Source organism: Anomaloglossus baeobatrachus, chromosome 12 (genome assembly GCF_048569485.1).
Source record: "Anomaloglossus baeobatrachus isolate aAnoBae1 chromosome 12, aAnoBae1.hap1, whole genome shotgun sequence".
Classification (NCBI taxonomy): domain Eukaryota; kingdom Metazoa; phylum Chordata; class Amphibia; order Anura; family Aromobatidae; genus Anomaloglossus; species Anomaloglossus baeobatrachus.
In genome coordinates this window covers 127,159,774-127,181,615 of record NC_134364.1, presented here as the reverse complement: position 1 = coordinate 127,181,615, position 21,842 = coordinate 127,159,774, and the positions used below count along the sequence as shown (strand labels likewise).

At 47.4% G+C, this 21,842-nt stretch overlaps 1 protein-coding gene across 1 annotated transcript; it reads left to right on the top strand.

Annotated features, from left to right (window-relative positions):
- The first annotated feature begins 425 nt into the window (after positions 1-425).
- PPOX (protoporphyrinogen oxidase) lies at positions 426-20,561 on the top strand. The gene is made up of 13 exons (XM_075330871.1): positions 426-522; positions 10,600-10,694; positions 10,764-10,898; positions 11,017-11,132; positions 11,206-11,338; positions 15,266-15,410; positions 15,495-15,685; positions 15,758-15,818; positions 15,900-16,018; positions 19,483-19,596; positions 19,767-19,916; positions 20,004-20,046; positions 20,129-20,561. The coding sequence occupies exons 2-13, from the start codon at positions 10,608-10,610 to the stop codon at positions 20,263-20,265; spliced, it is 1,431 nt and encodes a 476-aa protein (XP_075186986.1). The 5' UTR covers positions 426-522; positions 10,600-10,607; the 3' UTR covers positions 20,266-20,561.
- The last annotated feature ends 1,281 nt before the right edge of the window (positions 20,562-21,842 follow it).

Below are 21,842 nucleotides of genomic sequence, written 5' to 3'. Positions count from 1 at the left end.
ATCCCACCCAGCTCTGCGGGTTTATCTCATGTCTATGGCAGACACTGTGGAAACCGATACTGGCTGGTCTAGATATAAAACTCTGTGCCAATGTCCACATTTACACTTTAGGGGGCGTCTTAAATTCCCCTCCCTATCCAGAGACAAGCAAGACCCCACAAAGAGCAAATCCAGGCAAATCAACATGACTGTGTAGAGCGCCATAGCAACCAATCACAGCGCAGCTTTCATTTCAATTCCTACACGTTTAAAAATGAAAGCTTCGCCGTGATTGGTTGCTATGGGTAACACAGACGTTTAACGTCTATCAGTCGTTTACCGTTACACCACACACGTAATGACAAGACCACGTGATGTGTACTCTCCTATCAAGTCATCCCAAACACTTCCTGCTTACTGCACTCACTCCAGATGTGTGATTGGCTAATCTGTGTTAGTCACGCCCACCGCGGCTCCTTGTCGCGACCATGTGGTGGGAGGAGCTTTGTAGTGTCACCGAAGGAGCCGCAATATAAACAGCCGGTGAGTGTCCCCGAGTGTGCCCGAATCTCCCCGAGTGTGCCCGAATCTCCCCGAGTGTGCCCGAATCTCCCCGAGTGTGCCCGAACCCCTCCGGTGTAGTATCCATTATTACACCCCTGTATACCCCTGTGTGCTGTATATTATTACACCCCTGTATACCCCCGTGTACTCTATGTTATTACACCCCTGTATACCCCTGTGTGCTGTATATTATTACACCCCTGTATACCCCTGTGTGCTGTATATTATTACACCCCTGTATACCCCCGTGTACTCTATGTTATTACACCCCTGTATACCCCTGTGTACTGTATATTATTACACCCCTGTATACCCCCTGTGTACTGTATATTATTACACCCCTGTATACCCCTGTGTACTGTATATTATTACACCCCTGTATACCCCTGTGTACTGTATATTATTACACCCCTGTATACCCCTGTGTGCTGTATATTATTACACCCCTGTATACCCCTGTGTGCTGTATATTATTACACCCCTGTATACCCCTGTGTGCTGTATATTATTACACCCCTGTATACTCCTGTGTGCTGTATATTATTACACCCCTGTATACCCCTGTGTGCTGTATATTATTACACCCCTGTATACCCCAGTGTACTGTATATTATTACACCCCTGTATACCCCTGTGTACTGTATATTATTACACCCCTGTATACCCCTGTGTGCTGTATATTATTACACCCCTGTATACCCCTGTGTGCTGTATATTATTACACCCCTGTATACCCCTGTGTGCTGTATATTATTACACCCCTGTATACTCCTGTGTGCTGTATATTATTACACCCCTGTATACCCCTGTGTGCTGTATATTATTACACCCCTGTATACCCCAGTGTGCTGTATATTATTACACCCCTGTATACCCCTGTGTGCTGTATATTATTACACCCCTGTATACCCCTGTGTGCTGTATATTATTACACCCCTGTATACCCCTGTGTGCTGTATATTATTACACCCCTGTATACCCCTGTGTGCTGTATATTATTACACCCCTGTATACCCCTGTGTGCTGTATATTATTACACCCCTGTATACCCCTGTGTGCTGTATATTATTACACCCCTGTATACTCCTGTGTGCTGTATATTATTACACCCCTGTATACCCCTGTGTGCTGTATATTATTACACCCCTGTATACCCCTGTGTACTCTATATTATTACACCCCTGTATACCCCTGTGTGCTGTATATTATTACACCCCCTGTATACCCCTGTGTGCTGTATATTATCACACCCCTGTATACCCCTGTGTGCTGTATATTATCACACCCCTGTATACCCCTGTGTGCTGTATATTATCACACCCCTGTATACCCCTGTGTGCTGTATATTATTACACCCCTGTATACCCCTGTGTGCTGTATATTATTACACCCCTGTATACCCCTGTGTGCTGTATATTATTACACCCCTGTATACCCCTGTGTGCTGTATATTATCACACCCCTGTATACCCCTGTGTACTCTATATTATTACACCCCCTGTATACCCCTGTGTGCTGTATATTATTACACCCCCTGTATACCCCTGTGTGCTGTATATTATTACACCCCTGTATACTCCTGTGTGCTGTATATTATTACACCCCTGTATACCCCCTATGTACTCTATATTATTACACCCCTGTATACTCCTGTGTGCTGTATATTATTACACCCCTGTATACCCCTGTGTGCTGTATATTATCACACCCCTGTATACCCCTGTGTGCTGTATATTATTACACCCCTGTATACCCCTGTGTGCTGTATATTATCACACCCCTGTATACCCCTGTGTGCTGTATATTATCACACCCCTGTATACCCCTGTGTGCTGTATATTATCACACCCCTGTATACCCCTGTGTGCTGTATATTATTACACCCCTGTATACCCCTGTGTGCTGTATATTATTACACCCCTGTATACCCCTGTGTGCTGTATATTATTACACCCCTGTATACCCCTGTGTGCTGTATATTATCACACCCCTGTATACCCCTGTGTGCTGTATATTATTACACCCCCTGTATACCCCTGTGTGCTGTATATTATTACACCCCTGTATACCCCTGTATGCTGTATATTATTACACCCCTGTATACCCCTGTGTGCTGTATATTATCACACCCCTGTATACCCCTGTGTGCTGTATATTATTACACCCCTGTATACTGTATATTATTACACCCCTGTATACCCCTGTGTGCTGTATATTATTACACCCCTGTATACCCCTGTGTGCTGTATATTATCACACCCCTGTATACCCCTGTGTGCTGTATATTATTACACCCCTGTATACTGTATATTATTACACCCCTGTATACCCCTGTGTGCTGTATATTATCACACCCCTGTATACCCCTGTGTGCTGTATATTATTACACCCCTGTATACCCCTGTGTGCTGTATATTATTACACCCCTGTATACCCCTGTGTGCTGTATATTATTACACCCCTGTATACCCCTGTGTACTCTATATTATTACACCCCTGTATACCCCTGTGTACTCTATATTATTACACCCCTGTATACCCCTGTGTGCTGTATATTATTACACCCCTGTATACCCCTGTGTACTGTATATTATTACACCCCTGTATACCCCTGTGTGCTGTATATTATTACACCCCTGTATACCCCTGTGTGCTGTATATTATCACACCCCTGTATACCCCTGTGTGCTGTATATTATCACACCCCTGTATACCCCTGTGTGCTGTATATTATTACACCCCTGTATACCCCAGTGTGCTGTATATTATTACACCCCTGTATACTGTATATTATTACACCCCTGTATACTGTATATTATTACACCCCTGTATACCCCTGTGTGCTGTATATTATTATACCCCAGTGTGCTGTATATAATAATAATAATAATAATAATAATAATAATAATAATAATAATAATAATAATAATCTTTATTTCTATAGCGCCAACATATTCCGCAGCGCTTTACAATTCAGGAGGAACATATACATATCATATACATAAACATATACAAACAAGTAACAATTATAGAGGCTACAATATTTAAAAGGAAAAATGGCAACCCTGCTCGTGAGAGCTTACAATCTACAATGAGATGGGGGAGGGGCAAGGTACAAGTGTTTATTTAAAATGACAATCCAGCCATCTCATGGGGGATAGATGATGGCTTCCTGGACCAGTTGGCAAGAGCCTTGAGATGCATTTGGGTGCCAAGGAGTTTGACGTGGGGTTATGTTCTGAGAAGTTGTAGAGGGATTATGTGAAATTAGTTTGGCTAGGGAGTGTGATAGGCCGCCCTAAAAAGATGCGTTTTTAGGGAGCGTCTGAAGCTGAGTAAGTTGTGATTTGCCCTAACTTCTTGGGGTAGAGCATTCCAGAGGTTTGGTGCAGCTCGGAAGAAGTCTTGGATTCGGGAGTGGGAGGTTCGAATTAGTGTGGATGTTAGTCGAAAGTCATTTGCAGAGCGTAGAGAACGGGTGGGATGATAGACAGAGAGGAGGGTGGAGATGTAGGAGGGTGCTGCACTGTGGAGAGCTTTGTGGGTGAGAACAAGCATATTATTACACCCCTGTATACCCCTGTGTGCTGTATATTATTACACCCCTGTATACCCCAGTGTGCTGTATATTATTACACCCCTGTATACCGTATATTATTACACCCCTGTATACCCCTGTGTGCTGTATATTATTACACCCCTGTATACCCCTGTGTGCTGTATATTATTACACCCCTGTATACCCCCTATGTACTCTATATTATTACACCCCTGTATACCCCTGTGTGCTGTATATTATTACACCCCTGTATACCCCTGTGTGCTGTATATTATTACACCCCTGTATACCCCCTATGTACTCTATATTATTACACCCCTGTATACCCCTGTGTGCTGTATATTATTACACCCCTGTATACCCCTGTGTGCTGTATATTATTACACCCCCTGTATACCCCCTATGTACTCTATATTATTACACCCCTGTATACCCCCGTGTGCTGTATATTATTACACCCCTGTATACCCCTGTGTGCTGTATATTATTACACCCCTGTATACCCCTGTGTGCTGTATATTATCACACCCCTGTATACCCCTGTGTGCTGTATATTATTACACCCCTGTATACCCCTGTGTGCTGTATATTATTACACCCCTGTATACCCCTGTGTGCTGTATATTATTACACCCCTGTATACCCCTGTGTGCTGTATATTATCACACCCCTGTATACCCCTGTGTGCTGTATATTATTACACCCCTGTATACCCCTGTGTGCTGTATATTATTACACCCCTGTATACCCCAGTGTGCTGTATATTATTACACCCCTGTATACTGTATATTATTACACCCCTGTATACTGTATATTATTACACCCCTGTATACCCCTGTGTGCTGTATATTATTACACCCCTGTATACCCCTGTGTGCTGTATATTATTATACCCCAGTGTGCTGTATATTATTATACCCCAGTGTGCTGTATATTATTACACCCCTGTATACCCCAGTGTGCTGTATATTATTACACCCCTGTATACCCCAGTGTGCTGTATATTATTACACCCCTGTATACCCCAGTGTGCTGTATATTATTACACCCCTGTATACCCCCTATGTACTCTATGTTATTACACCCCTGTATACCCCAGTGTGCTGTATATTATTACACCCCTGTATACCCCAGTGTGCTGTATATTATTACACCCCTGTATACCCCAGTGTGCTGTATATTATTACACCCCTGTATACCCCAGTGTGCTGTATATTATTACACCCCTGTATACCCCTGTGTGCTGTATATTATTACACCCCTGTATACCCCAGTGTGCTGTATATTATTACACCCCTGTATACCCCTGTGTGCTGTATATTATTACACCCCTGTATACCCCTGTGTGCTGTATATTATTACACCCCTGTATACCCCTGTGTGCTGTATATTATTACACCCCTGTATACCCCTGTGTGCTGTATATTATTACACCCCTGTATACCCCTATGTGCTGTATATTATTACACCCCTGTATACCCCTGTGTGCTGTATATTATTACACCCCTGTATACCCCAGTGTGCTGTATATTATTACACCCCTGTATACTGTATATTATTACACCCCTGTATACTGTATATTATTACACCCCTGTATACTGTATATTATTACACCCCTGTATACCCCTGTGTGCTGTATATTATTACACCCCTGTATACCCCTGTGTGCTGTATATTATTATACCCCAGTGTGCTGTATATTATTATACCCCAGTGTGCTGTATATTATTACACCCCTGTATACCCCTGTCTGCTGTATATTATTACACCCCCTGTATACCCCAGTGTGCTGTATATTATTACACCCCTGTATACCCCTGTGTGCTGTATATTATTACACCCCTGTATACCCCTGTGTGCTGTATATTATTACACCCCTGTATACCCCTGTGTGCTGTATATTATTACACCCCTGTATACCCCTGTGTGCTGTATATTATTACACCCCTGTATACCCCTGTGTGCTGTATATTATTACACCCCTGTATACCCCAGTGTGCTGTATATTATTACACCCCTGTATACCGTATATTATTACACCCCTGTATACCCCTGTGTGCTGTATATTATTACACCCCTGTATACCCCTGTGTGCTGTATATTATTACACCCCTGTATACCCCTGTGTGCTGTATATTATTACACCCCTGTATACACCTGTGTGCTGTATATTATTACACCCCTGTATACCCCTGTGTGCTGTATATTATTACACCCCTGTATACACCCGTGTGCTGTATATTATTACACCCCCTGTATACCCCTGTGTGCTGTATATTATTACACCCCTGTGTGCTGTATATTATTACACCCCTGTATACCCCAGTGTGCTGTATATTATTACACCCCTGTATACCCCTGTGTGCTGTATATTATTACACCCCTGTATACCCCTGTGTGCTGTATATTATTACACCCCTGTATACCCCTGTGTGCTGTATATTATTACACCCCCTGTATACCCCTGTGTGCTGTATATTATCACACCCCTGTATACCCCTGTGTGCTGTATATTATCACACCCCTGTATACCCCTGTGTGCTGTATATTATTACACCCCTGTATACCCCTGTGTGCTGTATATTATTACACCCCTGTATACACCCGTGTGCTGTATATTATTACACCCCCTGTATACCCCTGTGTGCTGTATATTATTACACCCCTGTATACCCCAGTGTGCTGTATATTATTACACCCCTGTATACCCCTGTGTGCTGTATATTATTACACCCCTGTGTGCTGTATATTATTACACCCCTGTATACCCCTGTGTGCTGTATATTATTACACCCCTGTATACCCCTGTGTGCTGTATATTATTACACCCCTGTATACCCCTGTGTGCTGTATATTATTACACCCCTGTATACCCCTATGTGCTGTATATTATTACACCCCTGTATACCCCTGTGTGCTGTATATTATTACACCCCTGTATACCCCAGTGTGCTGTATATTATTACACCCCTGTATACTGTATATTATTACACCCCTGTATACTGTATATTATTACACCCCTGTATACTGTATATTATTACACCCCTGTATACCCCTGTGTGCTGTATATTATTACACCCCTGTATACCCCTGTGTGCTGTATATTATTATACCCCAGTGTGCTGTATATTATTATACCCCAGTGTGCTGTATATTATTACACCCCTGTATACCCCTGTCTGCTGTATATTATTACACCCCCTGTATACCCCAGTGTGCTGTATATTATTACACCCCTGTATACCCCTGTGTGCTGTATATTATTACACCCCTGTATACCCCTGTGTGCTGTATATTATTACACCCCTGTATACCCCTGTGTGCTGTATATTATTACACCCCTGTATACCCCTGTGTGCTGTATATTATTACACCCCTGTATACCCCTGTGTGCTGTATATTATTACACCCCTGTATACCCCAGTGTGCTGTATATTATTACACCCCTGTATACCGTATATTATTACACCCCTGTATACCCCTGTGTGCTGTATATTATTACACCCCTGTATACCCCTGTGTGCTGTATATTATTACACCCCTGTATACCCCTGTGTGCTGTATATTATTACACCCCTGTATACACCTGTGTGCTGTATATTATTACACCCCTGTATACCCCTGTGTGCTGTATATTATTACACCCCTGTATACACCCGTGTGCTGTATATTATTACACCCCCTGTATACCCCTGTGTGCTGTATATTATTACACCCCTGTGTGCTGTATATTATTACACCCCTGTATACCCCAGTGTGCTGTATATTATTACACCCCTGTATACCCCTGTGTGCTGTATATTATTACACCCCTGTATACCCCTGTGTGCTGTATATTATTACACCCCTGTATACCCCTGTGTGCTGTATATTATTACACCCCCTGTATACCCCTGTGTGCTGTATATTATCACACCCCTGTATACCCCTGTGTGCTGTATATTATCACACCCCTGTATACCCCTGTGTGCTGTATATTATTACACCCCTGTATACCCCTGTGTGCTGTATATTATTACACCCCTGTATACACCCGTGTGCTGTATATTATTACACCCCCTGTATACCCCTGTGTGCTGTATATTATTACACCCCTGTATACCCCAGTGTGCTGTATATTATTACACCCCTGTATACCCCTGTGTGCTGTATATTATTACACCCCTGTGTGCTGTATATTATTACACCCCTGTATACCCCAGTGTGCTGTATATTATTACACCCCTGTATACCCCTGTGTGCTGTATATTATTACACCCCTGTATACCCCTGTGTGCTGTATATTATTATACCCCAGTGTGCTGTATATTATTATACCCCAGTGTGCTGTATATTATTACACCCCTGTATACCCCTGTCTGCTGTATATTATTACACCCCTGTATACCCCTTTTGTGCTGTATATTATTACACCCCTGTATACCCCAGTGTGCTGTATATTATTACACCCCTGTATACCCCAGTGTGCTGTATATTATTACACCCCTGTATACCCCAGTGTGCTGTATATTATTACACCCCCTGTATACCCCAGTGTGCTGTATATTATTACACCCCCTGTATACCCCAGTGTGCTGTATATTATTACACCCCCTGTATACCCCAGTGTGCTGTATATTATTACACCCCTGTATACCCCAGTGTGCTGTATATTATTACACCCCTGTATACTGTATATTATTACACCCCTGTATACCCCTATGTGCTGTATATTATTACACCCCTGTATACCCCTGTGTGCTGTATATTATTACACCCCCTGTATACCCCAGTGTGCTGTATATTATTATACCCCTGTGTGCTGTATATTATTACACCCCTGTGTGCTGTATATTATTACACCCCTGTATACCCCTGTGTGCTGTATATTATTACACCCCTGTATACCCCTGTGTGCTGTATATTATTACACCCCTGTATACCCCAGTGTGCTGTATATTATTACACCCCTGTATACCCCAGTGTGCTGTATATTATTACACCCCCTGTATACCCCTGTGTGCTGTATATTATTACACCCCTGTATACCCCTGTGTGCTGTATATTATCACACCCCTGTATACCCCTGTGTGCTGTATATTATCACACCCCTGTATACCCCTGTGTGCTGTATATTATTACACCCCTGTATACCCCTGTGTGCTGTATATTATTACACCCCTGTATACCCCAGTGTGCTGTATATTATTACACCCCTGTATACCCCTGTGTGCTGTATATTATTACACCCCTGTATACCCCTGTGTGCTGTATATTATTACACCCCTGTATACCCCAGTGTGCTGTATATTATTACACCCCCTGTATACCCCTGTGTGCTGTATATTATTACACCCCTGTATACACCCGTGTGCTGTATATTATTACACCCCCTGTATACCCCTGTGTGCTGTATATTATTACACCCCTGTATATCCCTGTGTGCTGTATATTATTACACCCCTGTGTGCTGTATATTATTACACCCCTGTATACCCCAGTGTGCTGTATATTATTACACCCCCTGTATACCCCAGTGTGCTGTATATTATTACACCCCCTGTATACCCCAGTGTGCTGTATATTATTACACCCCCTGTATACCCCAGTGTGCTGTATATTATTACACCCCCTGTATACCCCAGTGTGCTGTATATTATTACACCCCCTGTATACCCCAGTGTGCTGTATATTATTACACCCCCTGTATACCCCAGTGTGCTGTATATTATTATACCCCTGTGTGCTGTATATTATTACACCCCTGTATACCCCCTGTGTGCTGTATATTATTACACCCCTGTACACCCACGTGTGCTGTATATTATTACACCCCTGTACACCCACGTGTGCTGTATATTATTACACCCCTGTATACCCCTGTGTGCTGTATATTATTACACCCCTGTATACCCCTGTGTGCTGTATATTATTACACCCCTGTATACCCCAGTGTGCTGTATATTATTACACCCCTGTATACCCCAGTGTGCTGTATATTATTACACCCCTGTATACCCCAGTGTGCTGTATATTATTACACCCCTGTATACCCCCTGTGTGCTGTATATTATTACACCCCTGTATACCCCAGTGTGCTGTATATTATTACACCCCTGTATACCCCCTGTGTGCTGTATATTATTACACCCCTGTATACCCCAGTGTGCTGTATATTATTACACCCCTGTATACCCCAGTGTGCTGTATATTATTACACCCCTGTATACCCCAGTGTGCTGTATATTATTACACCCCTGTACACCCACGTGTGCTGTATATTATTACACCCCTGTATACCCCCTGTGTGCTGTATATTATTACACCCCTGTATACCCCAGTGTGCTGTATATTATTACACCCCTGTATACCCCAGTGTGCTGTATATTATTACACCCCTGTATACCCCTGTGTGCTGTATATTATTACACCCCTGTACACCCACGTGTGCTGTATATTATTACACCCCTGTATACCCCCTGTGTGCTGTGTATTATTACACCCCCTGTGTCCCGTAGATTTGTGGATGCAGAGGACGGTGGTGGTCGCGGGTGGTGGGATCAGTGGACTGGCCGCCTGTTACCACCTGGTTAAGGATGGCGGCGTGTGTAAGGTGAGTGTGGGTCGGGGCGTCTTGGCGTTCTCCCCCCTGTCCCCCTGATGACTGTGTGTTGCCCCATAGGTGATCTTACTGGAGGGCAGCGGCAGGCTTGGCGGGTGGATGCGCTCTACGCGGACTGAAGATGGCGCTGTGTTTGAACACGGACCCCGCGGGATGCGGCCGGGCGGAGTGGTGGGGAGAAACACCCTGTGTATGGTGAGAGCATCAATATGGCGGCCAGGCCAGTCCTCAGCCACACGTGCCTCCTTGTCTGCTCCACTGTGGCCCTCCACCTCTTATAGCGCCCCCATGTGTGATATCTCATACCCCGCAGATCTCAGAGCTGGGACTAGAAGCAGATCTCCTTCCCGTGCTTAGGAGTCAACCGGCCGCCAAGGACCGCTACCTCTACGTCAACCAGTCGTTACACAGGCTGCCATCCAGTATAGGGTGAGCCCCCCCGTGTCCGAATACAACGGGGCATCACAGGGACCGCTGTATTCACCGTCCTGTGTAATTCTAGGGGCGTCCTGCGGACCATCCCCCCATTCTCAAAACCGCTTTTCTTATGCGGCCTCCGGGACCTGACTGCTCCTCGAGGAACAAAGGAAGACGAGACCATCCACGACTTCTTCTCACGCCGGTTTGGAAAAGAGGTGACAATCATAAATATAGACAGTGGTGTTATAGCAGTTATATTCCTGTATATAGGGGCAGTATTATAGTAGTTATATTCTTGTACATAGGGGCAGTATTATAGTAGTTATATTCTTGTACATAGGGGCAGTATTATAGTAGATATATTCTTGTACATAGGAGCAGTATTATAGTAGTTATATTCTTGTACATAGGGGGCAGTATTATAGTAGTTATATTCTTGTACATAGGGGCAGTATTATAGTAGATATATTCTTGTACATAGGAGCAGTATTATAGTAGTTATATTCTTGTACATAGGGGGCAGTATTATAGTAGTTATATTCTTGTACATAGGGGGCAGTATTATAGTAGTTATATTCTTGTACATAGGGGCAGTATTATAGTAGTTATATTCTTGTACATAGGAGCAGTATTATAGTAGTTATATTCCTGTATATAGGGGCAGTATTATAGTAGTTATATTCTTGTACATAGGGGGCAGTATTATAGTAGTTATATTCTTGTACATAGGGGCAGTATTATAGTAGTTATATTCTTGTACATAGGAGCAGTATTATAGTAGTTATATTCTTGTACATAGGGGCAGTATTATAGTAGTTATATTCCTGTACATAGGGGCAGTATTATAGTAGTTATATTCTTGTACATAGGGGCAGTATTATAGTAGTTATATTCTTGTACATAGGGGCAGTATTATAGTAGTTATATTCTTGTATATAGGGGCAGTATTATAGTAGTTATATTCTTGTACATAGGGGCAGTATTATAGTAGTTATATTCTTGTACATGGGGGCAGTATTATAGTAGTTATATTCCTGTACACGGGGGCAGTATTATAGTAGTTATATTCTTGTACATAGGGGACAGTATTATAGTAGTTATATTCTTGTACATAGGAGCAGTATTATAGTAGTTATATTCTTGTACATAGGGGGCAGTATTATAGTAGTTATATTCCTGTACATATGGGGCAGTATTATAGTAGCTATAGTCTTGTATATAGGGGCAGTATTATAGTAGTTATATTCCTGTATATAGGGGGCAGTATAATAGTAGTTATATTCTTGTATATAGGGGCAGTATTATAGTAGTTATATTCTTGTACATAGGGGGCAGTATTATAGTAGTTATATTCTTGTATATAGGGGGCAGTATTATAGTAGTTATATTCTGGTACATAGGGGCAGTATAATAGTAGTTATATTCTTGTACATAGGGGCAGTATTATAGTAGTTATATTCTTGTACATAGGGGCAGTATTATAGTAGTTATATTCTTGTACATAGGGGCAGTATTATAGTAGTTATATTCTTGTATATAGGAGCAGTATTATAGTAGTTATATTCTTGTACATAGGGGCAGTATTATAGTAGTTATATTCTTGTACATAGGGGGCAGTATTATAGTAGTTATATTCTTGTACATAGGGGGCAGTATTATAGTAGTTATATTCTTGTACATAGGAGGCAGTATTATAGTAGTTATATTCTTGTACATAGGAGCAGTATTATAGTAGTTATAGTCTTGTACATAGGAGCAGTATTATAGTAGTTATATTCTTGTACATAGGGGCAGTATTATAGTAGTTATATTCTTGTATATAGGGACAGTATTATAGTAGTTATATTCCTGTATATAGGGGCAGTATTATAGTAGTTATATTCCTGTACATATGGGGCAGTATTATAGTAGCTATAGTCTTGTATATAGGGGCAGTATTATAGTAGTTATATTCCTGTACATAGGGGGCAGTATTATAGTAGCTATAGTCTTGTATATAGGGGCAGTATTATAGTAGTTATATTCTTGAACATAGGGGGCAGTATTATAGTAGTTATATTCTTGTATATAGGAGCAGTATTATAGTAGTTATATTCTTGTACATAGGAGCAGTATTATAGTAGTTATATTCTTGTACATAGGGGGCAGTATTATAGTAGTTATATTCTTGTACATAGGGGCAGTATTATAGTAGTTATATTCTTGTACATAGGGGGCAGTATTATAGTAGTTGTATTCTTGTACATAGGAGCAGTATTATAGTAGTTATATTCTTGTATATAGGGGCACCGTCCCTTTTGAACTAGTACAGACATGAGTCTTCTTGGGATCCTCGGCCATTCTTCCTTGCAGATCCTCTCCAGTTACGTCAGGTTGGATGGTGAACGTTGGTGGACGCCATTTTCAGGTCTCCCCAGAGATGCTCAGTTGGGTTTAGGTCAGGGCTCTGGCTGGGCCGGTCAGGAATGGTCACAGATTTGTCCCGAAGCCACTTCTTTATTATTTTAGCTGTGTGCTTAGGGTCATTGTCTTGTTGGAAGGTGAACCTTAAGCCACGTCTGAGGTCCAGAGCACTCTGGAAGAAGTTTTCTTCCAGGATATCTCTGTACTTGTCCGCTTACATCTTTACTTCAATTGCAGCCAGTCATCCTGTCCCTGCTCCCATAGCATGATTCTGCCACCACCATGCTTCACTGTGGGGATTGTATTGGGCAGGTGATGAGCAGTGCCTGGTTTTCTCCACTCATACTGCTTAGAATTTTCACCAGAAAGTTCTATCTTCGTCTCATTAGACCAGAGGATCTTATTTCTCATGGTCTGCGAGTCCTTCATGTGCTTTTTGTAAACTCTCTGCGGCTTTCATATGTCTTGCACTGAGGAGAGGCTTCCGTCGGCCACTCTGCCATAAAGGCCCGACTGGTGGAGGCTGCAGTGATAGGTGACTTTGTGGAACTTTCTCCCATCTCCCTACTGCATCTCTGGAGCTCGGCCGCAGTGATCTTGGGGTTCTTCTTTACCTCTCACCAAGGCTCTTCTCCCACGATTGCTCAGTTTGGCTGGACGGCCGGGTCTAGGAAGAGTTCTGCTGGTCCCAGATATCTTCCATTTAAGGATAATGGAGGCCACTGTGCTCTTAGGAACCTTGAGTATTGCAGAAATTCTTTTGTAACCTTGGCCAGGTCTGTGCCTTCCCACAATTCTGTCTCTGAGCTCCTTGGGCAGTTCCTTTTGACCTCATGATCCTCATTTGGTGTGACCTGCAGTGTGCGCTGTGAGGTGTTATATACACAGGTGTGCGCCTTTCCAAATCACCTCCTATCAGTGTAATTACACACAGCTGCACTCCAATGAAGGAACCATCTCAAGGAGGATCACAAGGAAATGGACAGATGGGACTTACATATGAGTGTCTGAGCAAAGGGGCTGAATACTTATGACCATGGGATATTTCAGTTTTTATTGTTTAATAAATTGGCAAAAATTTCTATATTTATGTTTTTTCTGATAAGATGGGGGCAGAGTGCACATTAATGAGAATTTACCAAATGGCTGCAATGAAACAGAGTGAAAAATGTAAAGGGCGTGAATACTTTCTGTACCCATGATATATATTCTTGTACTCACTTCTATTACGCCCTTCGTTCCTCCTCTGGTTCCCTGCACAGATGGTTGCGATGCTCTGCAGGCTGCGGTCCTTATCTTCTTGTTCCCAGTCCTGTTTATTGCTGCAGATATCTTGGTGCGGGGTGTGAGGACTTACGCCCCACGCTCGCTGATGCTGACTCTTCTCCTGCAGATAACGCCTTTATATCGTACTTTGGATTGTCAGCTCTGTGGTCGGCCGGCTTTTTGTTATCTCTGTATTATTATGCTCCTATATGATAAACCTTCGGTTATTGTACCTTTGGGGTACGTTAATGCCGCCCCCAGTCCCCACCCCGGATTCTGCTCCTCTGCAGATATATATGAGAGATCCTTGCCATAAAGTGCTGAAGCTTACAGTGTATGACGTATTTACCTCCTGATATACTCTATGCTGCTGTTTACCCTGCTTTTTCGGCCATGTTGCTCCATCCATAGCTCCCATTTATCATGTGCCGCTGCCTTCAGGGGGCAGTAACCCCGCGCCTTTCTCTCGGCAGCTCGCTGATATAGTGATTGACAGCCTGTGCCGGGGGGTGTTTGCCGGTGACAGCCGTCAGCTCAGCTTGCGCTCCTGCTTCCCCTTCCTGTACGAAGCTGAACGTCAGAAGAGATCGGTGGTCCTGGGGATGGTCGCCGCCGGAGGTAAGGGCCTCCATCTCTGGGAGCACCGGGCACATCCCACCCTCAGCTCTGCCGCTCATCCCGATCTCTCTATCGTTGGGACAGATAAGATGCCGCCGCTGGACTCGCCTCTCATCCAGAGGTCCAAGAAGGAGAAGTGGAGTCAGTGGTCGCTCCGCGGGGGCATGCAGACCCTCTCAGACGCCCTCGAGGGCTACATTAAGGATAGAGGAGTGCAGATACAAAGAGACACCCCAGTGGAGGCGCTACAAAGGCAGGCGGACGGTAGCTGGAAGGTATTGGGGGTCACATACTGCTCTGCCCCTCGAGGTCACTGCCCCCACATCATCTGTGATGTTTCCTTCTAGATCAAGGTTCCTGGCGGCAATGTGTCAGCAGATCATGTGATCAGCGCCGTTCCTGCAGCAGGTACCGCCCCCGACTACAGACAGCCAAGGGGTCCTTGTATGACAGGTCACATGACTGACTACCCCCATTATGTATCCTCAGTATTGAGCAAACTGCTGACCCCAATCGCCGAGCCAATGGCAAACACCCTGCGTGAAATGAGGACCGCCACCGTGGCCGTGGTAAACCTAGAGTATGACGGAGATGTGCTGCCTGTATCAGTGAGTGACCCCAAAACTACAGGACCCGTCCTATGAGTGTCATTGTCCTGCACCCTCAGTATCAGTGTCCTGTGTCCCCCAACTGTCAGGTTCATGTCCTGTTCCCCGAGGGTCTGGGTCCTTCTCTCGTGCCCCCAGTGTCTGGTTCCTTCTCCCGCGCCCCCGAGTGTCTGGTTCCTTCTCCCGCGCCCCCGAGTGTCTGGTTCCTTCTCCCGCGCCCCCGAGTGTCTGGTTCCTTCTCCCGCGCCCCCGAGTGTCTGGTTCCTTCTCCCGAGCCCCCGAGTGTCTGGTTCCTTCTCCCGCGCCCCCGAGTGTCTGGTTCCTTCTCCCGCGCCCCCGAGTGTCTGGTTCCTTCTCCCGCGCCCCCGAGTGTCTGGTTCCTTCTCCCGCGCCCCCGAGTGTCTGGTTCCTTCTCCCGCGCCCCCGAGTGTCTGGTTCCTTCTCCCGCGCCCCCGAGTGTCTGGTTCCTTCTCCCGCGCCCCCGAGTGTCAGGTTCCTTCTCCCGCGCCCCCGAGTGTCAGGTTCCTTCTCCCGCGCCCCCGAGTGTCAGGTTCCTTCTCCCGCGCCCCCGAGTGTCAGGTTCCTTCTCCCGCGCCCCCGAGTGTCAGGTTCCTTCTCCCGCGCCCCCGAGTGTCAGGTTCCTTCTCCCTTGCCCCCGAGTGTCAGGTTCCTTCTCCCTTGCCCCCGAGTGTCAGGTTCCTTCTCCCTTGCCCCCGAGTGTCAGGTTCCTTCTCCCTTGCCCCCGAGTGTCAGGTTCCTTCTCCCTTGCCCCCGAGTGTCAGGTTCCTTCTCCCTTGCCCCCGAGTGTCAGGTTCCTTCTCCCTTGCCCCCGAGTGTCAGGTTCCTTCTCCCTTGCCCCCGAGTGTCAGGTTCCTTCTCCCTTGCCCCCGAGTGTCAGGTTCCTTCTCCCTTGCCCCCGAGTGTCAGGTTCCTTCTCCCTTGCCCCCGAGTGTCAGGTTCCTTCTCCCTTGCCCCCGAGTGTCAGGTTCCTTCTCCCTTGCCCCCGAGTGTCAGGTTCCTTCTCCCTTGCCCCCGAGTGTCAGGTTCCTTCTCCCTTGCCCCCGAGTGTCAGGTTCCTTCTCCCTTGCCCCCGAGTGTCAGGTTCCTTCTCCCTTGCCCCCGAGTGTCAGGTTCCTTCTCCCTTGCCCCCGAGTGTCAGGTTCCTTCTCCCTTGCCCCCGAGTGTCAGGTTCCTTCTCCCTTGCCCCCGAGTGTCAGGTTCCTTCTCCCTTGCCCCCGAGTGTCTGGTTCCTTCTCCCGTGCCCCCGAGTGTCAGGTTCCTTCTCCCGTGCCCCCGAGTGTCAGGTTCCTTCTCCCGTGCCCCCGAGTGTCAGGTTCCTTCTCCCTTGCCCCCGAGTGTCAGGTTCCTTCTCCCTTGCCCCCGAGTGTCAGGTTCCTTCTCCCTTGCCCCCGAGTGTCAGGTTCCTTCTCCCTTGCCCCCGAGTGTCAGGTTCCTTCTCCCTTGCCCCCGAGTGTCAGGTTCCTTCTCCCTTGCCCCCGAGTGTCAGGTTCCTTCTCCCTTGCCCCCGAGTGTCAGGTTCCTTCTCCCTTGCCCCCGAGTGTCAGGTTCCTTCTCCCTTGCCCCCGAGTGTCAGGTTCCTTCTCCCTTGCCCCCGAGTGTCAGGTTCCTTCTCCCTTGCCCCCGAGTGTCAGGTTCCTTCTCCCTTGCCCCCGAGTGTCAGGTTCCTTCTCCCTTGCCCCCGAGTGTCAGGTTCCTTCTCCCTTGCCCCCGAGTGTCAGGTTCCTTCTCCCTTGCCCCCGAGTGTCAGGTTCCTTCTCCCTTGCCCCCGAGTGTCAGGTTCCTTCTCCCTTGCCCCCGAGTGTCAGGTTCCTTCTCCCTTGCCCCCGAGTGTCAGGTTCCTTCTCCCTTGCCCCCGAGTGTCAGGTTCCTTCTCCCTTGCCCCCGAGTGTCAGGTTCCTTCTCCCTTGCCCCCGAGTGTCAGGTTCCTTCTCCCTTGCCCCCGAGTGTCAGGTTCCTTCTCCCTTGCCCCCGAGTGTCAGGTTCCTTCTCCCTTGCCCCCGAGTGTCTGGCTCCTTCTCCCTTGCCCCCGAGTGTCTGGCTCCTTCTCCCGCGCCCCCGAGTGTCTGGCTCCTTCTCCCGCGCCCCCGAGTGTCTGGCTCCTTCTCCCGCGCCCCCGAGTGTCTGGCTCCTTCTCCCGCGCCCCCGAGTGTCTGGCTCCTTCTCCCGCGCCCCCGAGTGTCTGGCTCCTTCTCCCGCGCCCCCGAGTGTCTGGCTCCTTCTCCAGCGCCCCCGAGTGTCTGGCTCCTTCTCCAGCGCCCCCGAGTGTCTGGCTCCTTCTCCAGCGCCCCCGAGTGTCTGGCTCCTTCTCCAGCGCCCCCGAGTGTCTGGCTCCTTCTCCAGCGCCCCCGAGTGTCTGGCTCCTTCTCCAGCGCCCCCGAGTGTCTGGCTCCTTCTCCCGAGTGTCTGGTTCCTTCTCCCGAGTGTCTGGTTCCTTCTCCCGAGTGTCTGGTTCCTTCTCCCGAGTGTCTGGTTCCTTCTCCCGAGTGTCTGGTTCCTTCTCCCGAGTGTCTGGTTCCTTCTCCCGAGTGTCTGGTTCCTTCTCCCGAGTGTCTGGTTCCTTCTCCCGAGTGTCTGGCTCCTTCTCCCGAGTGTCTGGTTCCTTCTCCCGAGTGTCTGGTTCCTTCTCCCGAGTGTCTGGTTCCTTCTCCCGAGTGTCTGGCTCCTTCTCCAGCGCCCCCGAGTGTCTGGCTCCTTCTCCAGCGCCCCCGAGTGTCTGGCTCCTTCTCCAGCGCCCCCGAGTGTCTGGCTCCTTCTCCAGCGCCCCCGAGTGTCTGGCTCCTTCTCCAGCGCCCCCGAGTGTCTGGCTCCTTCTCCAGCGCCCCCGAGTGTCTGGCTCCTTCTCCAGCGCCCCCGAGTGTCTGGTTCCTTCTCCCGAGTGTCTGGTTCCTTCTCCCGAGTGTCTGGTTCCTTCTCCCGTGCCCCCGAGTGTCTGGTTCCTTCTCCCGAGTGTCTGGTTCCTTCTCCAGTGCCCCCGAGTGTCTGGTTCCTTCTCCAGTGCCCCCGAGTGTCTGGTTCCTTCTCCAGTGTCCCCGAGTGTCTGGTTCCTTCTCCAGTGCCCCCGAGTGTCTGGCTCCTTCTCCAGTGCCCCCGAGTGTCTGGCTCCTTCTCCAGTGCCCCCGAGTGTCTGGCTCCTTCTCCCGTGCCCCCGAGTGTCTGATTCATTCTCCCGCGCCCCCAAGTGTCTGGTTCCTTCTCCTGAGGGTCCGGTTCCTTCTCGCAGTAGATGTGAATTGACTGAAGGCACACGTGTCTGGTCGGCACCTTACCGTACGCTGGCACAGGCAATACCAGGGAATCACGCCAGCGTTCGCACCGTATGATGTCACACAAAGTGACAGTGGACTTTGCTCACGATCCTGGACAACCCCTTTAACTCGTCACCTTTTTCTAGTACCTTCATGACCTCTGCCTGATGGGGGTCACTAACTTCCTCTCTCCTCCAGGGTTTCGGACATCTCATCCCCTCCTATGAGGACGGCGCCATGTTGGGGATCGTATACGACTCCCTTGCCTTCCCGGAACACAACAGACAAGGCGGCAGCTCCACCAGACTGACGGTAATGGCGGCCGATGTGGAGGGAGGGGGGTGTCCTGATCTACAGGGGACTGTACCCTGAGGCTGACGGTCTACTGCAGCGATAAAATGTATGGGATATCTCAGCTGGCACATTAGGGCCTGTCGCTGAGTGTTCGTCACAATGTGTCAGTGCTGTCGCCTTCACTGCAGGTGATGCTCGGAGGAGCGTGGTTTGAGCGCAGTCTGGGTGACCCGGACACTGTATCTAAGGAAACGCTGTTGAGCCTGGCGTCCGCGGCGGCTGCCACGCAGCTGGGGGTGAAGGAGACGCCGCGCCGCGCCATCGTGACCCTGAACAAGGTAACAAACCCACTGTCACCACACCGCCGTGATGTGACCACTAGGGGGCACAGCTCCTCTGACATCTATGGCCTTGTTTCTTCACAGAACTGCATCCCCCAGTACACGCTGGGTCACTGGAAGCGGATCGGTAAGGAGGCGACCCCCGCGTACCCGAGTGGTCACCCTGCTGTCCATTCACTGACCTCAGCCTTCTCTCCCCTTCCCTGCAGACCACCTCTTCTCCTACATCGGTCAGCACTCTCTGCCCCTCAGCCTCATCGGCGCCTCCTACGAGGGCGTATCGGTCAACGACTGCATCTACAACGCCAAGAGATCTGTGACGCGCCTGCTGCAAAGCTCGGAGTGAGATCCCCGCGGGAGCGGAGCGGGGGTTATGTCTCTAAAAGAAGAATAAAGATAAAAGTATTCATTTTTTCAAAAACTTTGAAGAATTTTTGTATAAATTGTTTAAATGTGTAATGATGATATGTCAGACTCTCGTGCGGGTCTGACATCCCCGTCACAGCCTGCCACTGTCTGAACATGAGCGTGCATGTACCTAGAAACACATGCACGCTCCGGTCAGATGTGTGTGCGGCTGTGCTGCGATGTCACACTTGTGGGAGTCCCTCGCAAGTGTGACTGCTGCCTAAGATAAACCGCGTGGTTCTCTTTTTTTTTTTTAATTGAAATAAATAATTTAAAAAAAAAACGACGTGTGGTCCCCCGGACTTTTCATCCTCAGCCATGATAACGCCGGCCGGGGGCTGGTATATCCTCAGCCTGCAGCTGCCCGGTATAGCCGCATCTGTTAGATGTGACCATTACGATGCGATATCAGCTCATCTTGATTGCCCTGGTGTGGTGGCAATCAAGGTAATAGCAGGGGTTAATAACAGCGCATGGCTGCTACTAAACCCTAGATAAGTGATGGCACGGGCATCTATCAGATACCCGCATCACAAACCTATAAATGACAGTAAATAAACAAGACACAGAGAAATCCTTTATTTGGAATAAATTACACACGCAGCCTCCTCCTTCACCACTTTATTACCCCAACACCCTGCAGCTCCAGCGTAATCCACACGAGATCCAGCAAAGACACATCCAGCTCTGCTACATGTCACAGCGAGCAGCCATAGAGCACGACTGCCCATTACTGAGCTGCGATAAGCGATGACTGCACAGCAGAGCTGTCACAGGCTGGGGGAGCGTCAGTCTGCAACCAATCACAGCTGAGAGGATGGCCGGTGGGCTGGGAAAACACAGAAAGCTGTGTGATTGCGTGCACAGCACAGGAAGTGAAAGCGCGACCCGGAAGCAGTATGCCGCCATGACAGTCTCGGTAAGTATGAAACGCTCATTTATTTATTGTTGTTTTTTTTCATTTTTATTAATTGCCGATTCTGGATCGTGCACTCGGAATCCCGCGTCCAGGTCCGGCCCGGAGATAGTGCTGAAACGGTGCGGATCCGGATGTTTACAGTCCAGGTCCTCTCAGCGCTAGTAATAAGCAGAAAATGGGGGTGGGGGGCGCTGTTGTATTGGTTCTTATGGTGATAATGCAATGCGGATAGTGGTGAACTGCGGTACTGCAGGTGATCTCATCACAGCGGCTCAGTGGTTAGCACTGATATTTCCAGACATTGAGGACCTCGCTTCCAGTCTCCTTGAAGATGACACCTACAATGAAGTTGTATCGTTACATCTTACATTCTTAGGGAAGACTTGAGCGGTCAATGATTGGCTGGCTTGTGTTTCTTAGCAAGTGCTAACCACTGAGCCACCATGCTGCTATGTTGCAGTTCCCATATCCTGTGATCTTGTTGCAATCATAAACAAGAATATTTCTGAAAAGAAAACTCAATCCTTGACTATTTTACCATTCATGTCTTCCTAAGTTGTTCTATAGTATATAGAAATGAAAGGTACGTAGGGTGG